The 19,754-nt window shown below is 42.1% G+C and overlaps 1 protein-coding gene across 1 annotated transcript in view; it reads left to right on the top strand.

Annotated features, from left to right (window-relative positions):
* The first annotated feature begins 462 nt into the window (after window positions 1-462).
* LOC126088260 (spatacsin) overlaps window positions 463-19,754 on the top strand; it is a 388,646-nt gene continuing 369,354 nt past the window's right edge. The window contains exon 1 of the mRNA XM_049906389.1: window positions 463-659. Within this exon, the coding sequence (XP_049762346.1) occupies window positions 463-659 (197 nt within the window). The remainder of the gene's footprint in view (window positions 660-19,754) is intronic.

Genomic DNA, 19,754 nt, shown 5'->3' with positions numbered 1-19,754 from the left:
TTGTTACCACTAAAATAATAAATTACATTTCTCTGTTTGTGACGGTACGTGTTTGGAAAACAGTTATGAAGAATTGTTTTATCAGCTTTTACAGATTGTATTAAGTCGTAACAACCAGTCACGATAAAACAGAATTCGTAGAAGGTATCACGTTCCCATCCAGGACAGGTGAAACAGTATATAAGCAATAAGAAAAGGAGAGGTATCCCGTTTCAGTAGCTGGTATCCAGTACCTCTTCTCGTTTCAAAACCTGTCTCCAGCCTGAATCAAGAGTGAACTGTTAACGTGCCGCTCTTGTATATAGCTTATGTTAGATCATCTTGAAGATCTCTCGTGCCAATGATCGACATCTCGCGTTACATTTTCTAAGTTGGTATAACGTTTGACAACTGACTCGCACCGAAACTTGACAGAAGCACGTGAGTGTTGTTTGTAAACATTTACACAAGTGTATAGAAACAATGGATCAGAGGATAATTACGTTGACTAGCCTTATTCCAACAATAAGCTTGGACAATTACTTGGAAATTAGCATCACACGAAAGTTCAAGCATTTAGGTGTGTTATCAAAGAGTGGTGTACTCTCTGTTTACTTAATTTCTCGAAAAATTGACTGTGCACAGAGACGGATTTGGCGAAGTTCAAATGAAGTCAACAGGTAAGTTAGACGGAAAACACATGCAAGTGATTTTGTTAGGTCTTCTAATGCTCCATTTATATTATGTCACGGGCGAAGTGCCTGGACATCTTGTGAAATCTTGCCATATGAAGTTTAGCGACTGACTTCAGATTAGCTGTAGATCGAAGCATTTAAAGTCACAAATCTTAAACGTCTGTAGAGTGCTACTGCTGTCTCGTTGACGTCCAGAAAAATCCCAGCACTGAGTTTTACGTACGATATACAAAAATAAAACTAATGTTTTTTGTCGAATTTAGTGATACTCTTAATGACGATATTTTCTCGATAACCTTTTCCCAATATTTGACATAATTTGTAAATTTTGCGAATATAATTTTACATTTCTAGTTCAAGTAATCGTCGTAACAGTAGTAACTTTGGAGGTTATTAATCGGATAATGTGCCAGTATTGTGTCAGAAAAGAATCGTAATTTGTTTCACATAAATAGGCCTATGAGGAATGAGAGTAGTGATATGGAATGTGGTCACGAATGTCGTTGATATTATTGTCATTTCGTACATGGCTCCCATGCATCCAAATTTCTTTGCATACTGCCTTAGGTTATGCTGGGGATACTGCATTATTCTTGTGCTCTATATTTCAGTTGTATTACAGAACTGTTTCTGCAAGACAGTATCGTGATCACAGTAACTTAAATAGTCGTTTTATTATATTCTTTGTTTTGATTCAAATAACTGATTTTGCAAGCAGGTGACTTGTCAAGATCTGATTTACAGAATAATACGCAGTTGTTCATAATAACTTTTATTACGTTCACACTCGAAGACACAACGATAAACATAAGTCACTATGCCAACAGCGACAAAGATTATGCTCTAATACATCAGCGGTACGATTGTGCTAAACTCATGTGGCAAAGAATGTCAAAGTTCTGCCACAGGTGATTTAGTTTTGCAATGCAGATATCTGTAGTATTCATTGATCTACAGTGGAAAAGCCTATGTGGAACATGAACATTGTATTAGAAAATAAAATCATTCACTGAGGAGGAGAGGAAAAACTCAGTGTTAGTATATATTGTAACAAGGTGTTAAGGAGTGTAGCTTAGATTTAAATCTTGCCCCCTTAATTTGTATCAAAAATAGAGATTTGAAATGAGTGTTGTTGATTTTATGGTTAGGGAAGGTGGGGTGATATGGTGAGAGAGGCTGAGCAAGTAAAGAAGACAGCAGTATAGAGGAAGGAGGACTGTGAAAGCTTACTAGAGGCAGTTTAGAGGGAGTAGTAATTGCATATGGGACATGAAAATACAAGGAGATCATATTGGAGGGAACTGCTAAGAAAATAATGGAGTTTGAGGGTAAGACAAGTGTGAAGTCCATTTTTCAATTTAGTCATCTTTTAGGTCAATCCACTTTGTTCATACCTTTTTCTTTTAGTAGGTGCAAACTGTGAAATATGATTGTGGATATTCTACAAAACATTCTTTTAACAAAATTGTGAAGGGAAAGTTGCTACTCACCATACAATAGGGATGCTGAGTCGCAGATGGGCACAACAAAAAGACTGTTACAAATATAACTTTTGGCCAGTAAGGCCTTTGTCAAAATTAGACAACAAACACATATGTTCATACTCATGCAATGCAACTATACACGATTCAGGCAACTGTTGCCTGAGATTGCAGTCTCGTGTGTGTGTGTGTGTGTGTGTGTGTTTCCTTTCCGCAATATTGCTACATTCTATCATGGATATTCCATTCTTTGAAACACTCTTTGAAGTGTGATATAACCTCTCCATTGGTCTTAAAGCATTCTCCAACCACAAATGACTTTATTTGTTGGGAATGATGAATGCCAGAGGGTGCCATATATGGGTGGATTCCTGCAGTTCATATTCAGATCCCGTAATTTCACTATCATTGACATGTATGTTCTTCTGTTCATACACAGTTTGCACAAGGTAAGTTGTAATTTGAAAATATTTTTGCACTGTTTCTTCACTTCTCTTTACACTTATTGCACACACTACATAAACTCCCTGGTGGCTACAGGACCATAAACATGCTGCTGTGCCCCTTGCGTTCCCTTCAGTCCCCCCCCCCCCCCCCCAGAAAACCGACTCCAGGACCACAAACATCCTACCATGTGTCATGCATGCACAGCTCCATGTCATCCCTGAGCTATGTTCATTCATGATGAAAACAACAGGACATTACTATCATGCAGTTAAGAGTGTCACATATGATTTTTTTGCAAAAGCATTACAGTATTGTACTATCACAAGGTGTTGTAGTTATCACCTTTACTTATTAACCACAAGTTTGAATTCACAAAGTAATCTCTGATTGTGTTGTATACATTACTTATGAAGAACGTTGTAGCAGCTATTTCAAACAGATGTATTTTAATGCAATAATCTTTTTCCTCTCTTTGGGAAGTTCATTATACAGTTTTATTTCTTGATAGAAAATTCTACTTTTAGTTTTTTTTTGTTTTTCCTTGGTAAATATAAGTCCAAACAGGCTCTGTTTCATGGTTATGTGTAGAACTGTTCAGCAAATACTTAGAAATGGCTTCCCTAAGATGTACAACAGATTGGTAGATGTGCTTTCTCAGTGCAGTAAAGATTCCCAATGGCTGATTGTTGTTCTAGTTATTATACTTACAGCAATTTTCTGCAGGTTAACAACTGTATACATATGTTGTGTCTTTGATCCCACAGAAAAGAATCACATAGGCCTAACTAAGAAATGAGTGTGCCTTGGAGTACGAAGTCATCATGGGATATTGGCTGTTACCAACTGATGCTGGAACCCTAAAAGCAAAACATACATTATGTTGATTGAAACAAAAATATTTTTACTGTTCCAGTCCATACCATTTTGTTATTTCCATTCGGTCCAGTAAACATCCATAGTAATCAGCAGTTATTATACTAGCTTTTATTATTTAATCAATAAGAATAATTCCTTTTGCACTCTGAAAACATTGCAATATTCCAGTGTCAATATTATTCCGAGCTTCAATGTCCAAAGGAACTGGAAATGCAGCAACTACAGCCATTAAGAAATATGAGTCATTCAATAATTAAAGAGAGAAATTGGTCTGGAGCAAAAAGCGTGTGTTTTTACGAAACAATACTTTTTCTGCTTTTCATCATAATCCCCTTGAACATTTATGCACTTGTTTCAACTGGCTACAAACTTTTTTATTCCGGCTGCAAAGAACTCCTTTTCTTGATGTTTGAACCAATTTCCCACAAACATTTTCATGTCCTCGTCTTGGAAGCTCTTTCCACGTAATGCATCCTTCAGTGCACAAAACAAACGGAAATGATTAGGTGCTAAATCAGGACTATAAGGGGGATGAGGCAGTACTTCCGAGCCCATTTTGTTAGTGGTTTCACGGGTTAGTTGAGCAATATGAGGAAATGCATTGTCTTGCTGGAGAATCACACCTCTCTTCTGAGATCCACTACGTCTCTCTCTCTCTCTCTCATGACTGGCTTCACCTTGTTTGAAAGTAAATGCGGGTAGTATTGGCTGTTCATTGTATGCTGCTCTTCAAGATAATCACAAAAAACTGGACCTTCAGCTGATGCTTGGGTTTTGAATTTTTTCTTGTCAGGTGAGTTGGTGTGCTTCCACTCTGTGCTTTGTCTTTTTGATTCTGGCTCATAATAGTGAACCCAAGTTTCATCACAAGTTAAAATTTTGTTGAGGAAGTGCTCGCCTTCTCTTTTGTAATGTTCCTTTAGCTTTGTGCACTCTCTCAACCTTGTTTCCTTGTGTAGCCACGTCAACTCCTTTGGGATCCATCGTGACATGTTTTGTGATATTTCAGCTTGTTACGGATAATGTTATGAACTTACCAGTACTAACTTGAACCTTATAAACTATCATTTCCACAGTCACACGCTGATCAGCAGGAATAATGTCATCAGTTCGACTTTCAAGTTAACTAATGTGGACATTTCAAGCAGACTCGCCATCGTGAAATGTATCATGGCTCATCCCAGTGATGGCAACTTAAAGCCATAAAAGTACCAAACTTGCCCTACTAACAGTTTTTTCCCAGACCAATTTGTCTCTCTAATTATTGATTGACCGTCATACATGAAATGTATTCGAAATTGCAAGTATCAGCTGTGTAATGGAACGACAACAATGAAAATTTGTGCTGGACTGGGACTTGGACCCGGATTTCCCACTTATCTCGAGCAGTCACCTTACCATTGCATCGTAATTTGGAATAACACATACACTGCAATACTGTATTTGTCTGTCAACATTGGGCAAATTACCTTCAAGTAAAATGTGTCTGCTGTATGGGGGTATACATACTGGATGTACAAGTACAGGTTGTACACACATGGTTGACAACATATGGAAGTTTGGATCTTGGCCATGATTCATACTTGGCTAGCCTAATGGTAAGATGACCACTCGCAATAAGTGAGAAACCCAGGTCTGAGTCCCGGTCTGGCACAAATTTTCATTGTTGTCTTTCCGTTATACATCTGATGGTTGTTCATATTCATAATTGTGAATACATTTCATGTAATGAAAACACTGTGCCCTAATGGTGGAACTGAATAAATTTTTTGGTGTAGGGTCACTAACTTCCCTGCTCTATTTTTATTGTTGTTTCATTTATGGCATATTCATTATCACATTTGTTTTTTGGCCAGCATTAAAGAAATGCTGCACCCATCTTCACTAGTTTATTCTTCACACAATATGTACCACATTATTTATTCTGATATGTCTGATATATCAGCTACGTCATAGACTTCTCTCATGAGCATCCATTCTTAAATTATCAAACACTGGAAAGTCCAGGCTGGAATGTAACAATATTATGAAAAAGAAAGTTGCTACTCACCATATAGTGGATATGCTAAGTTGCAGATAGGCACAACAAAAAGAGTCTCACAATTAAACCTTTCAGCCATTAAAGCCTTTGTCAACACTAGACACACACATGCACACACACACACATTCATGCAAACACAACTCACACACATGACTGTTGTCTCAGGCAACTGAACTGTGGTTCACATGTAAAGGAGACTGTATATAGGATGCTGGTGCAAAGTATTATTTAGTACTGCTCAAGGGTTTGGGATCTGTACCAGGTCAGATTCAAGGAAGAGAACGAAGCAATACAGAGGAGAGCTGCTAGATTTGTTACCTGTAGGTTCAAGCAGTACGTAAGTGTTACTACAAAGATGCTTCGGGAACTCAAATGGGAATACTTGGAGGGAAGGCTATGCTCTTGTTGATTAATTCGAGAAAATTTAGAGAACTGACATTTAAAGCTGACTGCCAAATGATTCTATTGCCTCCAACTTATGTCACATGTAAGGACCACAAAGGTAAGATAAGAGAAATTAGGGCTCACATGGAGGCATATAGACAGTCATTCTTCCTTCGCTCTATTTGCAAGTGGAAAAGGAAAGGAAATGAGTAGTAGTGGCACAGGGTACTGCCTGCCTTGCACCTTATGGTAGCTTATGGAGTATCTATGTAGATGCAGATGAAAGGGTGCAGGTGGTCCACAATAGTGTTCATATAGTTTACAGTTGTTACAGTATCTTTGATTACCAATGTGGGTACCATGGAAACACATGTGACTGTTCTTCATAGCATAATATTGCCCCCATCAGTGTTTGTCCAAGGTGCAGTGCATGTTTCGAGGAGCCGTTCAGCTGGATGATGGCCCATCTCGCCACAACCATTGACGTTATGTAGTAAGAAATGTGATTCATCTGACCACGTGGCATGTTTCCTTTGATCCATATCCCAACATTGATGCTCTTATACCTGCTGTAGTTGTTCTGACAGTGTCATTGGGTCATCATGGGAACACTGTGGGTCATCTGTAGCGGAGCTCCACATTATGGTGTAACTCCACGTTATGATGTGCCTGAACAGTACGCTCTGAACCCCCTGCGGGTTCAGGGGTTAGAATTGGCCGGCGGTATTCCTGCCTGTTGTAAGAGGCAACTAAAATGAGTCTCACACATTTTGGCCTTCATGTGTTGGTCCCTTGTAGGGTTTGACCTCCATTCTTCAAAATTTTTGCGAAGAGCGAGCCAATTTGGGAAGAGTGCCTTACATGATGCATCGTGTCTATAGTGCATTGATACCTTTAGCCCCCTTTCTGGTCGTCGCATTGCAGTCTCGCTCATTCTCCATCTCTTGGGCGAGGATACATTCCTGGGTGTGGTTTCCGCCATGCACTATGCAGTGTCGCTTTCTGTGCCGGTGATGGCCATGAACTTTTTTTGCACTTGATATCCCGCATGGTAGCCAATTCATTGTGGTGGGGCCGTCATGTACCCTGTTGGTTGTAGAGCCCCTGACAACACAGGGATCGCCCTGCTGATGGCTGCACCGTTAAGTCCCCACTTATGCTAAGGAGTAGATGCCTATCTCCCTGAGGCATCAGGACTCCCAGAAATGGCCATCCTGCCAGGTGGCCCTTGCTGAGGCTGGGTAGCACCCGTGGGGAGGGCCCTTGGTCAGAGTGAGTGGCATCAGGGCGGACGACACGCAATAAAGCGTGGTAACTCATCTCTTGCTGGTGGCCAGCTGCCAGCAGTCTAAGCATTCAAGGGTTCACTTAAATACACAGAAGTATGACCTACACTGAGGCTAAGCGAAAATCTTGTGCATATGACATCTACTTACACCTCTGCTGTGACAACGGGTCTACCATCTCCCGTTTCGCCACGAACAGTTGGCTATCAGAGCCGTCAGACTCCACCTGCTCCCTTGATGGTGGGGGGGGGGGGGGGCACTTGCTTCTGCACCACCTACTTCAGCAGCAACCCCCCCTGCCCTCAACCATCAGGGACATCAGTCCTCACTTCGTAAGTCTTCTTCAGGTCCTCTCGCCAGGAAGGGCCCTTGGGTCACTCCCTTCCCGGGTTCTGACCAGTGGAAAAGCGGATGCCTGCCAGTGGCTGAAGCAACTGCAGGTAGGTGGTTGTGTAGCCTCATGGTCCTCCTCAGTCCCTGAGACTGATACAGTGAAGCCCTCCCTGCCAGAACCACCGAAGGAACAGCAGGAGAAGCCAAAAAAGCAGAAGCCTCCTAAGCATCTAGACCTTGTGGTGGCATCCATCCCACCACTCCCTACCAGCTCTGTGTCTGAGGATGAGGTGGAGATTCTGACTTCTGTTGAGGACAAAGATCTTGCCGGACACAATGGATGTCGCTCACACAGGTACTCAATGAGAGGCAGCAGGTGACCCAGCAGCGTAATCCACCTCCTCGGTCCCTTCACGTCTTTTTCGGCCACGGGGGATGTCAGTCTCAAGTGGAATTGCAGCAGTTTTTTCCACCACCTTGCTGAGCTCCGATGACTTATCAGCCTTCACTCTTTCTTCTGCATTGCTCTCCAGGAAACTTGGTTTCTGGCGATGTGAACCCCCACCCACCGTGGCCATCAGGGTTATTATAAGAATCGTGCAGCTTTTGCGAGATATCTGGTGGAGTTTGTGTCTATGTCCTTAACTCTCTTTACAGCGAGTGTGTACCTCTTTGTCAACGTCATAAGCAGCACCCGTCACGGGACGACCTCATTGAATTTAAGCGGCTCCGTGCCCAAGCCTGACACCTTATTTGCCGACAAAAGCTGCAGTGCTGGGAAAGGTATGTCACCAGCATTGACATCCATACCTCTCCATCGCAGGTTTGGGCCAAGATTAGGCAACTCTATGGCTATCGGACTCCTGGCGGCATACCTGGACTTTCCCTGAATGGAGCAGTCTGTACTAACTCCGACATGATTGCAGAACTCTTAGCAGAGCATTATGCTCAGAGTTCCACTTCTATGTATTACCCCTTGGGCTTCTGCTCCCTGAAAGAGCGGTTGGAACATTGGAGCCTTTCCTTCCATACGTGCCACCCTGAGTCGTACAATGCTCCATTCAGTGAGTGGGAATTCCAAAGTGCCCTAGACGCTTGCCCTGATTTGGCTCCCAGGCCAGATCGCATCCACTATCACATGCTCAAACACCTCTCGGTGAACTGCCAGCGACACCTCAACCTTTTCAACCGTATCTGGGTTGAGGGTGAGTTTCTGTCACAATCATGGGAAAGCATCGTCATCCCCATGTTGAAACCTGGCAAGAACCCACTGGAGGTGGACAGCTACTGCCCCATTAGCCTCACCAACATTCCGTGCAAGTTGCTCGAACGCATGGTGAGCTGGAGGTTGAGTTGGCTACTTGAGTCTCAGGGCCTTCTGGCTGTGTCTCAGGGTGGGTTCCGTAAGGGGTGCTCTGCCACCGATAATCTTATCTGCCTGCAGTCTGCCATCCTTACGGCATTTGCCCACCGTCAGCATCTGGTTGCTGTCTTTTTTTGGCATGCGGAAGGCCTACAATACAACATGGCAACATCACATCCTCGCCATGCTTCATGGGTGGGGTCTTAGGGGCCTGCTCCTGATTTTTATTCAAAATTTTCTGTCATTTTGTTCCTTCCGTGTGCAAGTTGGTCCCTCCCATAGTTCCTCCTGAGTCCAGGAGAATGGGATCCTGCAGGGCTCCGTCTTGAGTGTCTGCCTCTTTTTAGTTGCTATCAATGGGCTTGCTGCAGCTGTGGGAAGGTCTGTCTCAGGTTCTCTGTATGCTGGTGACATTTTCCTGTACTATAGCTCCATTGGCATTGCGGTTGCTGAACGGCAGCTGCAGGGCGCTATCCGCAAAGTGCAGTCTTGGGCTGCATCGCATGGCTTCCAGTTTTCGGCCGCCGAGACTTGTGTCATACATTTCTGCTGGTGTCGCACCTTAAACCCTGAGCCACGGCTGTATCTTAACGGCGAACCTCTTGCTGTGGTGGAGACGCATCGATTTTTGGGATTGCTCTTTGATGTCCGGTTGACTTGGCTCTCTCATATTCGGCAGCTTAAACAAACGTGCTGGCACCATCTTAACGCTCTTCGTTGCTTGAGTCACATCAGCTGGGGTGCCAATCGATCTACCCTTCTGTGAGTGTATCAGGTGTCGATTCAGTCCCGTCTTGATTATGGGAGCCTGGCTTACGGTTTGGCAATACCTTCTGCGTTGCGGTTGCTTGACCCCATACTTCACTGTGGGATCCGACTTGCAACTGGAGCTTTCCGCACAAGCCCTGTAAACAGCATTACTTGTGGAGGCTGGTGTCCCTCCTTTGCGGATCTGGCGCCAACAACTACTGGCCGCTAATGCTGCACATGTTGGTCCCTCCCTTAGTTCCTCCTGAGTCCAGGAGAATGGGGTCCCGCAGGGCTCCATCTTGAGTGTCTGCTTCTTTTTAGTTGCTATCAATCGGCTCGCTGCAGCTTTGGGCATCCAAATTACCATCTCCTGTTCCCCAACTCGGTCATCCATCTTCCAGAACGGCGGCCCTGGCAGGGTGTACGATCGTGGTGAATGTCCGAGCTCTTCTCTCTGAACTTGAGTTTTTCCCTCTCCCACCTCTTTTCTGGGCCCATATACATATACCCCCGTGGTGTGTGCCCCGCCCATGCCTTTGGCTGGATTTGGCACAGGGCCTGAAGGACTCAGTCCCTCCTGAGGCCCTCCCGCCTCGCTTTCTTTCCATCCTTGCCGCGTTTCAAGGCTCTGACGTGGTCTATACCGACTGTTCGATGGTTGCTGGTCGAGCTGGTTATGCAGTTATTCTTGGCGATCATTCTGAACAACACTCATTGCCAGGTGGCTGCAGTGTTTCACTGCCGAGCTGGTAGCCATCTCTAGCGCCCTAGAGCACATCCGCTCCTGCTCAGGTGGGTCCTTTGTTATCTGTAGTGACTCCCTGAGCAGTTTATGAGCTATCAACCAGTGTTTTCTTCGCTCTCGTCTGGTGATGACTATCCAGGAGTCCATCCGTACTCTTGCCTGTTGCGGCCGCTACTTGGTCTGTGTCATGTTGGCATCCTGGATAATGAACGGGTTGGCAGGCTGCCCAAACAGGCTGTCGATGCACTTCTCCTGGAGATTGGCCTTTGATCTCCAGTCAGTGTTGCGGCAGAAGGTCCTTGATACCTGGAGTGATGAATGGCGCACCCTGCCTTGATACCTGGAGTGATGAATGGCGCACCCTGCCTTCACCCAACAAACTTCGGGTCATCAAGGAGACTACTGATGTGTGGCACTCCTCCTTGCGGGCCTCTCGCAAGGTCTCCATAGTACTCTGCCAGCTCCGCATTGGCCATACCTGGCTGACGCACGGGCATTTATTGCGCTACTAGGACCTGCCCCTATGTCGTTGTGGATCAGCGTTGACAGTGGTCCACAACTTGTTGGACTGTCCACTTATAACTGCACTCAGATAGACTTTTGCACTGTCTGATATGCTCCCTGCTCTTTTAACAGATGACACTGCAATGGCAGGCTTAGTTTTGAGTTTTATTAGAGCAGGGGGCTTTTAACACTCAATCTGAGGGTTTGTCCCTTTTGTGTGTTGCGTCTGGCCTTTGGCCTATGGTGTTATTAGATTGGGGTTTTTAGTGTGTCTCTTGGTGGCTGGCTTTTCTGTTTTTTTTTTTCTCATGGTTGGCAACCGCTGTAACACACTGTATGTTTTTAATTCCTATTGTCTATATCTTTCTTGTTCTGTGTCATCCCTTGTTACCTCCGTTGACGTTTTTATTCCTTGTGGGTTTTCATGGTTGTGGAAAAAGGGACCAATGGCCTTTGTAGTCTGGTCCCTTCAACCCCCACAAACCGCCACCAGTATGCTCCGAAACACTTGTGTCACAGTCCTGCTTTTGAAAGTGGGCAAGCCTCCAATCTCCATGTTCTGTGCTGAGGTGTGGACAACCAATCATGTTGTTGCCTCCTCATGGTTTCATTGGCCTTTGACCACTTTAGATAGATGACTATGGTAGTAACACATGAACAGCCAGTTTCTGAGATGGTCGTTCCCACATTGCAGGACACAGCAATCTGCCCTGTATCAGTGGATTTCCACACCTGCGGTCCACATTGTCACTAGAATGATTCTCTCTTCAGTTCTGCTTTGCTTGTATGCTTTCCTTATGACAGCATGTGTCTACAATGCCAGCAGACAACATTCTGTCTTGTATTAAGCAGTTTTTATAACAATTTTTCTCATTAGTTTATCACTGATATCAGTACTATATGTGTGCCAAACTGAGAAATTATCTTTTTGCTGTCATTTTATGAGATATGATAGAAAAATGTGGCTAGCTAATGTTGGAATGGCAGTTTGAAATGGTGTGGGAAGATGGACAGATAACTAGGGATAGGCAAAAGGTAAACAGACGATAGGGATTGGTAAAGACTAAGACTAGTCGGATTGCAGGGCTATAATGTGTTGGAAGAACAGTTGCCACCCACAGAATTAAAATAAGATTTTTTTTTTTTTTTTTGGGTGGGGGAGGGGGGGGGGTCTATGGCATGTCTTGTTTTGCATGTAGTGTATTAAAGTTAAATTTGTTTTCCTGAGCAGATGTATTGGTCATATCCACATAAAAATATATGGATTGCTTGCAGTGACGGCATGACTGCATTTACAAGTATTACTCCCATTGACAATTCTCCAATAGGATGGGCTGGGTGGATGAACAGGACAGGTCTTGCACCTGGGTATGGATGGGGCTTTACCACGTGAAGATGTTGCTTAGGAGATTTGTTTATAGTTCAGATGTGAAGGGAACTGGCCATCTGTGAAATCCTTGGCAAGTCATTCTACAAGGTGCATCTGAAAAGGATCAAGACAATGTAGATTGCCTTTTTTTGGCAGTAAGAGCTTGATGTGTCATGAATTTCTGACTGAGGGAGGTGGGGAAGACAGTGAACACCATGCCATTGACTGTCAATTGGTCTCCGCATTCTTCTGGTAGCACCAGGTCTAATCTCCTGTAATGATATGGATAGCTAACTGTGTATGATCACAATGCTTCGAGCTATTCCACAATAAATACTGGCTAACAGTTATCAACAGCTTTACAGCCAATACCAGAAGTGTATTGTAGCTAATGGTGATTATTTTGAAGGTCAGTAAAGCTATTTTCAAGATCATTCACCGGGCTTTACAGATGTGCCCTGTATGCTGGAAGAAAGACCACTTAGGATATGTGATGTCTGCAGGTGGCAGAGCAAAGTAAGAGACTGTCAGTGTGGCAAGTGTAGCAAGTATTGAAGTGAATATATTTTTGGTTGATTGGTTTACTGTAGACTTAAATTATTAAGAAACTATGGAGGAGCCAGATCTCGACATCAGGGAAGGTGGGCTCACTGAACATAAGATAACTGGGTGAAATGTAGGTGAGACATATTGGAGTTTGAGGTTTGGGAAGATTGAAGTCTGAGTATTTTGATCTTGCACCCAGACCATAAATAAATCTCATGGAATTAGAACCCTATGAGTGAGCAGTTTCGATTTTTAAATGTACAAGTGGAATTGTGCAAGCTGGACTACAAATAGGTTGACTTCAGAGGGTGCTTTGACTCTGTTGTAGAGCTGAAATGTTGAAATAGCTCTGCAACGTTTGTGTTATACATAATATAAGATGTTGAAAAAGATATTCCAAAAAAGTTATCATTTAACTTGTCACTGAGGAATGAAGTGTTTGTTGCACAGTATCATTTCTTATGGATACTATGTGGTGTCCACAACAGAGTGAAGCAGAACTCCACCGACAAACTTTCAGAGATGGTATGGACCAAAACAAGAAGGGGAAAAAAAAAGAAATATAGTAAAAAAGGGCTGTAAAATGCATACCTTAAGAACTTTGGACACTTGTTCAGTAGAAGAAATGTGTTTCACAGTAGTGGAGATAAACCAGTGTCTTATAACTCTTAAGTTATGCACTTTGGAGCCAATTTTTATTAGACTTTTTAGTTTTTTAGTTTTGTCCATGCTACCACCTCTTAAAATATGGAAATTAAAGAGAAGAGATACTTATGTCTCACAGTAGTGAAGATGAAAAAGTGTTCATTTCTTAAGGTATATGTTTTAGAACCCAGTTTTCTAGAAAATTGTTGTTCTTGTTTTGGTTTGTATTACAGCCTCTGAAAGTTTGTTGTTAAAATGAAACTACAGTATATGGTCCCCGGTTCAAGTCTCAAACACTTAAGATGTTTATATGCAGACTAAAGCGAAAAATGAAAATTAGTATCAAGGCTGGGATTCAAACCCAGGAAAGTCCACCGGACCTAACGGAATACCAGTTCGATTCTACACAGAGTATGCGAAAGAACTTGCCCCCCTTCTAACAGCCGTGTACCGCAAGTCTCTAGAGGAATGGAAGGTTCCAAATGATTGGAAAAGAGCACAGGTAGTCCCAGTCTTCAAGAAGGGTCGTCGGGCAGATGCGCAAAACTATAGACCTATATCTCTGATGTCGATCTGTTGTAGAATTTTAGAACATGTTTTTTGCTCGCGTATTATGTCTTTTCTGGAAACCCAGAATCTACTCTGTAGGAATCAACATGGATTCCGGATACAGTGATCGTGTGAGACCCAACTCACTTTATTTGTTCGTGAGATCCAGAAAATGTTAGATACAGGCTCCCAGGTAGATGCCATTTTCCTTGACTTCCGGAAGGCGTTCTATACAGTTCCGCACTGTTGCCTGATAAACAAAGTAAGAGCCTATGGAATATCAGACCAGCTGTGTGGCTGGATTGAAGAGTTTTTAGCAAACAGAACACAGCATGTTGTTCTCAATGGAGAGACGCCTACAGACGTTAAAGTAACCTCTGGCGTGCTACAGGGGAGTGTTATGGGACCATAGCTTTTCGCAATATATGTAAATGACCTAGTAGATAGTGTCGGAAGTTCCGTGTGGCTTTTCGCGGATGATGCTGTAGTATACAGAGAATTTGCAGCATTAGAAAATTGCAGCGAAATGCAGGAAGATCTGCAGCGGATAGGCACTTGGTGCAGGGAGTGGCAACTGTTCCTTAACATAGACAAATGTAATGTATTGCGAATACATAGAAAGAAGGATCCTTTATTGTATGATTATATGATAGCAGAACAAACATTGGTAGCAGTTACTTCTGTAAAATATCTGTGAGTATGCGTGCGGAACGATTTGAAGTGGAATGATCATATAAAATTAATTGTTGGTAAGGCGGGTACCAGGTTGAGATTCATTGGGAGAGTCCTTAGAAAATGCGGTCCATCAACAAAGGAGGTGGCTTACAAAACACTCGTTCGACCTATACTTGAGTATTGCTCATCAGTGTGGGATCCGCACCAGATCGGGTTGACGGAGGAGATAGAGAAGATCCAAAGAAGAGCGGCGCGTTTTGTCACAGGGTTATTTGGTAACCGTGATAGCGTTACGGAGATGTTTAACAAACTCAAGTGGCAAACTCTGCAAGAGAGGCGCTCTGCATCGCGGTGTAGCTTGCTCGCCAGGTTTCGAGAGGGTGCGTTTCTGGATGAGGTATCGAATATATTGCTTCCCCCTACTTATACCTCCCGAGGAGATCACGAATGTAAAATTAGAGAGATTTGAGCGTGCACGGAGGCTTTCCGGCAGTCATTTTTCCTGCGAACCATACGCGACTGGAACAGGAAAGGGAGGTAATGACAGTGGCACATAAAGTGCCCTCCACCACACACCATTGAGTGGTTTGTGGAGTATAAATGTAGATGTAGATGTCTCCTGCTCATTAGGTAGATGTGCTAACCACTACACCGTGCTGGCACAATGGCTTTGCACAACTCCGTGGACTATCCTAGACCCCTCCTTCACCAATACCAAGTGGGCTGAGGCATAATGGGAATTTGGATTGAGGAGGGAGGTGTGTTGGGGTAGCCCATGCAGTTGTGCAAAGCCTCTCACCAGGGCGTGTAGTGTTCATTGCATCTGCCTAATGAGCGTGAGGCCGTGGTTTGAATCACGGCCTTCGTACAAGTTTTAGCTCATGCTTGAATCAGCATGTTTTCTTCTCATGGCATTACAATCCTTCATGGATCTTAGCCTCTTCAACAAATTTCCTCCATTCTACCCTCTCCAATTCAGTTCTCTGCCATCCTCAAGCTCTGAGATATTTTATATCTCCTTCCACATCGTTTATCCACCACTTTCATGGCCTTTCTCTCTGTCTTCTCCCAGTTGGCCTCCACCTTTTTAGTTGTTCATCCAGTATCCACCCTTAGGACATGTAGAAGCCAGGCTATTTTCTCACTTTTTATTGTTCTTACAATGTTAGCTACTTGTATTAGGCAATCTATCTCTATATTCATTGTAGATCTCCAGAAACCATTGTTATTCTGAACTGCCCCATGGACCTTGTACAGAACCCTGTGTTCAAATATTCTGAGCTGCAGCTCTTTAGTATTCATTAATGACCATTTTTCACATCTATATTTTATAACTGGCCTGATCATGGCCTTAAAAATTTGAAGTTTCAGTTGCCTGTTTAATAATCTAGAGGGCATCAATTTCTTAAAAATTTGGGAGCATCTGTTACCACTTAGGATGGCTGTTTTATATCAGTGGACATGGAATTAGTCCTGTTAATATTAGAGCCCAGATACTCAAAGTTTTGCACTTGTTCAGAATTGAAACCAGCTGCTGATAGTTTGTCCAAGTTATTATTTTCCTTCAAGGTGAAATTCATGTAATTAGTCTTCGTTATATTAATAGAAAGGCCTCTAGATGTGGCTTCTTTCAGCTCATGTATTGTTCTCTCTAGTGAAACTCTTCTTCTACTAATAATTGCTGCATCATCATCATAATATGCACATATCTTGGTTGGCTTTGTGTCTGTATAACCAGATATTTGAAGCTTTTGAATGGCTGCTTCAAGAGTTGGATTAAAAAGCATTGTAGAGAGGGCATTCCCTTGTCTGACTCCTTTAATTATGCTACACTATTGAATGAGTGGATAAATGAAACATACTTAGATGGTATACGAGGAATTGGCAAATCATTTAGTATTTTTGCCCTGTCAAGACTATCAAAGGTGTGCTGGAAGTCTACACAGAGTTTATGAAGCTCAATATTATACTCATAAGCCTTAGCACATATTTGCCTCAGCACAAATATCTTATCTGTTATTGACCCATTAGGCCAAAATCCACACTGATATTCTCCCAGAATCTCTCCTGCATACAGAACCACCCTTTTGTAGATGACTAGAGAAAATTTTATAGGCTGCATTTAGCATGATAATTCCTCAGTGATTCGAACAATGAGTTTGTCTCCTTGCTTATGGATTGTTTGAATTATCCCCATTTGTCCACTCCTCTGGGATTCTTTCCTGATTCCAAATACGTTTGGGGATTCACTTATGGAACCAATTCCCCTCTTTTTTGACAGTTCTGCAGTTATTCCATCAGTTACTGGTGCTTTGTACCTTTTTTAGAAAGTGAATTATCTTCTGTACCTCCTCTAATGTGGGTTCTTCTATCTCTGGATCTGCAGTGTAATAGACTGGCTTCGCACTATGGGTAGGATTACCTTCCAAAATTCACTTGTAGTATTCTCTCCATCTGTTCAGGACATCTTATTTATTTGTCAGCAAATTTCCCTCTTTGTCTTACATGTGGTTATTTTCAGTCTATATTCTTGAGTTCCTTCTTTAATTTTCTTACAAAACTTTCTGCTCTCATTCCTTTGATAATGTGCTTCCATCTCCTACATCATTCTCCTTATGGCTTTTCTTCTCCTACATACCCCTACTGCCTCTATTCTCTTTTCATTATATAATGCCTGATCTTATTTTGTGTTTCACTGTAAGCACTTCGCTCTTGCTTCCTATTTATGTTCCAGTGCCTGTCTGCATTCATCATCATATCAGTATTCATTTCCAAGTCTCCTTATTCCCCCCTAGTATTTCATGTGCTGTTGTCAGCATGGCATTTTTAATAGATTCCTTCTGTCTATATGGTGTTCACCATCTTTTGTTTGTAACTCCCGTCTCAGCCTGTTCTGATAGCCTTGAACAGTAGATCTGTTTTTCAGTTGTTCTATATTCCATTTCTTTACCCTGGTACTGTTTCCTTTGGCAGCCTTAGCAAGTTTCTGGTTCATTTTGGCTCCTACTATATAATGGTCAGAGTTGCGAGTAGCTCATCGGAAAGTGCCCACATTTTCCATATCGTATACATCCGATGCCCACCTCTTCGATCCAGTATATGGTCTATTTGGTTTGCTTCGCTTCATTTGTCCCTGGTATTTTCCAGGATCCTTTCTAGATATTTTTCCTTGGGAAACAGGTACTTATGGCCTTCAACTTGTTACAAGCAAACTAGGCAGTCATCATACTGTAATTACTAGTTTCACTGTACAGACTTTCCTTACCAGACAAGCTTCTGAAAGCCTTTCTTTGCCAAGTTTGGCACTATAATCACCAAACACTAGTTTGGAGTTACATCTAGGTATTCTGTCACAAACCTTTCAGTCTGCATATAAACATCATAGATATTTGAGACTTTAAAAGGTCTCTGGATCCAAATAGTTTCATTTAATCAAAGTATGTATGCCTTGTTTTGGACAGGATTCCCCATTTCATTTGATGTTGACATGCTATTCCAATATAGTTGGAGAGCCTATGCAATGCTGTTCAAGTTTAGGGGGAGTATCAAGTAGACTGAGGTATGAATGGGAATTTGGATGATGAGGAGGGTGTACTGGGGTAGCCTATGCAGTTGTACAGAGCCACTGTGCCAGGATGATGTAGTGGTTAGCACGTCTGCTTAGTGAGCAGGAGACTGAGGTGAAAATCCCAGCCATGGTACAGATTTTAATTTGTCGCTTCAGTCTGCATGTATACGTCATAGATATTTGTTGATGAAGTTCTGGTTCATCCTGTATAGAGCCAATTGAAGAATTGTTTTTAAATAGGTGGGTATACGGATAGTGTCACAGTACATTAACTCCATTATGGAGTATGTTATAAAAAAATCATAGTTTGAAAACAATGGTAACATTCATAAACAATTTGACAAGAAGAAACTACTTGCATTATCCATTTGTGTGTGTGTGTGTGTGTGTGTGTGTGTGTGTGTGTGTGTGTGTGTGTGTTTGTAGGGGGAAGCGAGGTTGCAGTCTTTGGGCCAAAGACTTGCTTGATGTAGCTTTCCATGCTACTATACAGTTCAGAAATTTCTTGATCTTTGTATAACTACTGTAACCTTCAACTGTGAATCTGCTTACTATATTGCATGTATTATGCTTAATACAGAATATACATAATACAGCATATACATAATACAGAAGTGCTCACCAAAGGATGTGGGAACCAGACTGTTCCAGTAAACACAGTAAAACTTCATTCTTTCAAATCATGTTTCAGTGGCCTGCTATTGTAACTATAATGTGCTGAACATTAATTAATTTGTTTTGTCTGTGACATAAAAAAAGATAGTACATATTTACAGTTGCAGCCACACAAACGACAAGTTTCTAAAGCACTTGCATTGTTATTTCCTCTCGCCCATCAGAATGAATTTATTTTAAAAAATTGTTTGGATCTCACTAGGCACATGAACTGCACTGAAAATTAAGTTTACTTTGTATTAATGAAAATGCTTTTTGCATTATTATTTTATGACCTAGGTTTTGGGTTATTTTCCCATTATCCGGTTCACAAAGATGGCAGCCAAGCAAACAAACTTCTTAATCTGTTGATTCTCAACTGAAACTATAAATGTTATATTTCCTGGCGATTTTGACGCAGTTACATTTGTTTTCTACAACATTTATTAGGATGGCATGTACAATAACTATGAATAAACATACACTGGATTAGATCTATGTGCTTAGGAATGTTTTTTTTTTTTTTTTGTTGTCATGTATATATGAATGTAGGCACCAAGGTTCTCCTCCTAATCGGAGGTTGTAACATTGCTGAAAGAGGTGAATAGTTGAATTGAGTTGGCTTATTCAGTAGTAAATGTGAGGATACCAGATTTTTAAAAAATATTTCTAATAGAATGAGCTTTGAACCCTACCTCTATGTGTTGGACTTCAACATATATTATATACTTGTGGTTTGGTTTGAGCAATGTTTGGCAAAGGATGAATTTTGGTTGTTTAATCTCCAGTTTCTACAGTGTTTCCTGAGCCTAATACAAATCGACCTCTCAGTTTGTCCAATGTAGCAGCACTGACAATCTCTGC

This window comes from Schistocerca cancellata, chromosome 6, assembly GCF_023864275.1.
Source record: "Schistocerca cancellata isolate TAMUIC-IGC-003103 chromosome 6, iqSchCanc2.1, whole genome shotgun sequence".
Taxonomy (NCBI): domain Eukaryota; kingdom Metazoa; phylum Arthropoda; class Insecta; order Orthoptera; family Acrididae; genus Schistocerca; species Schistocerca cancellata.
This window is presented reverse-complemented; position numbering and strand designations above follow the sequence as displayed.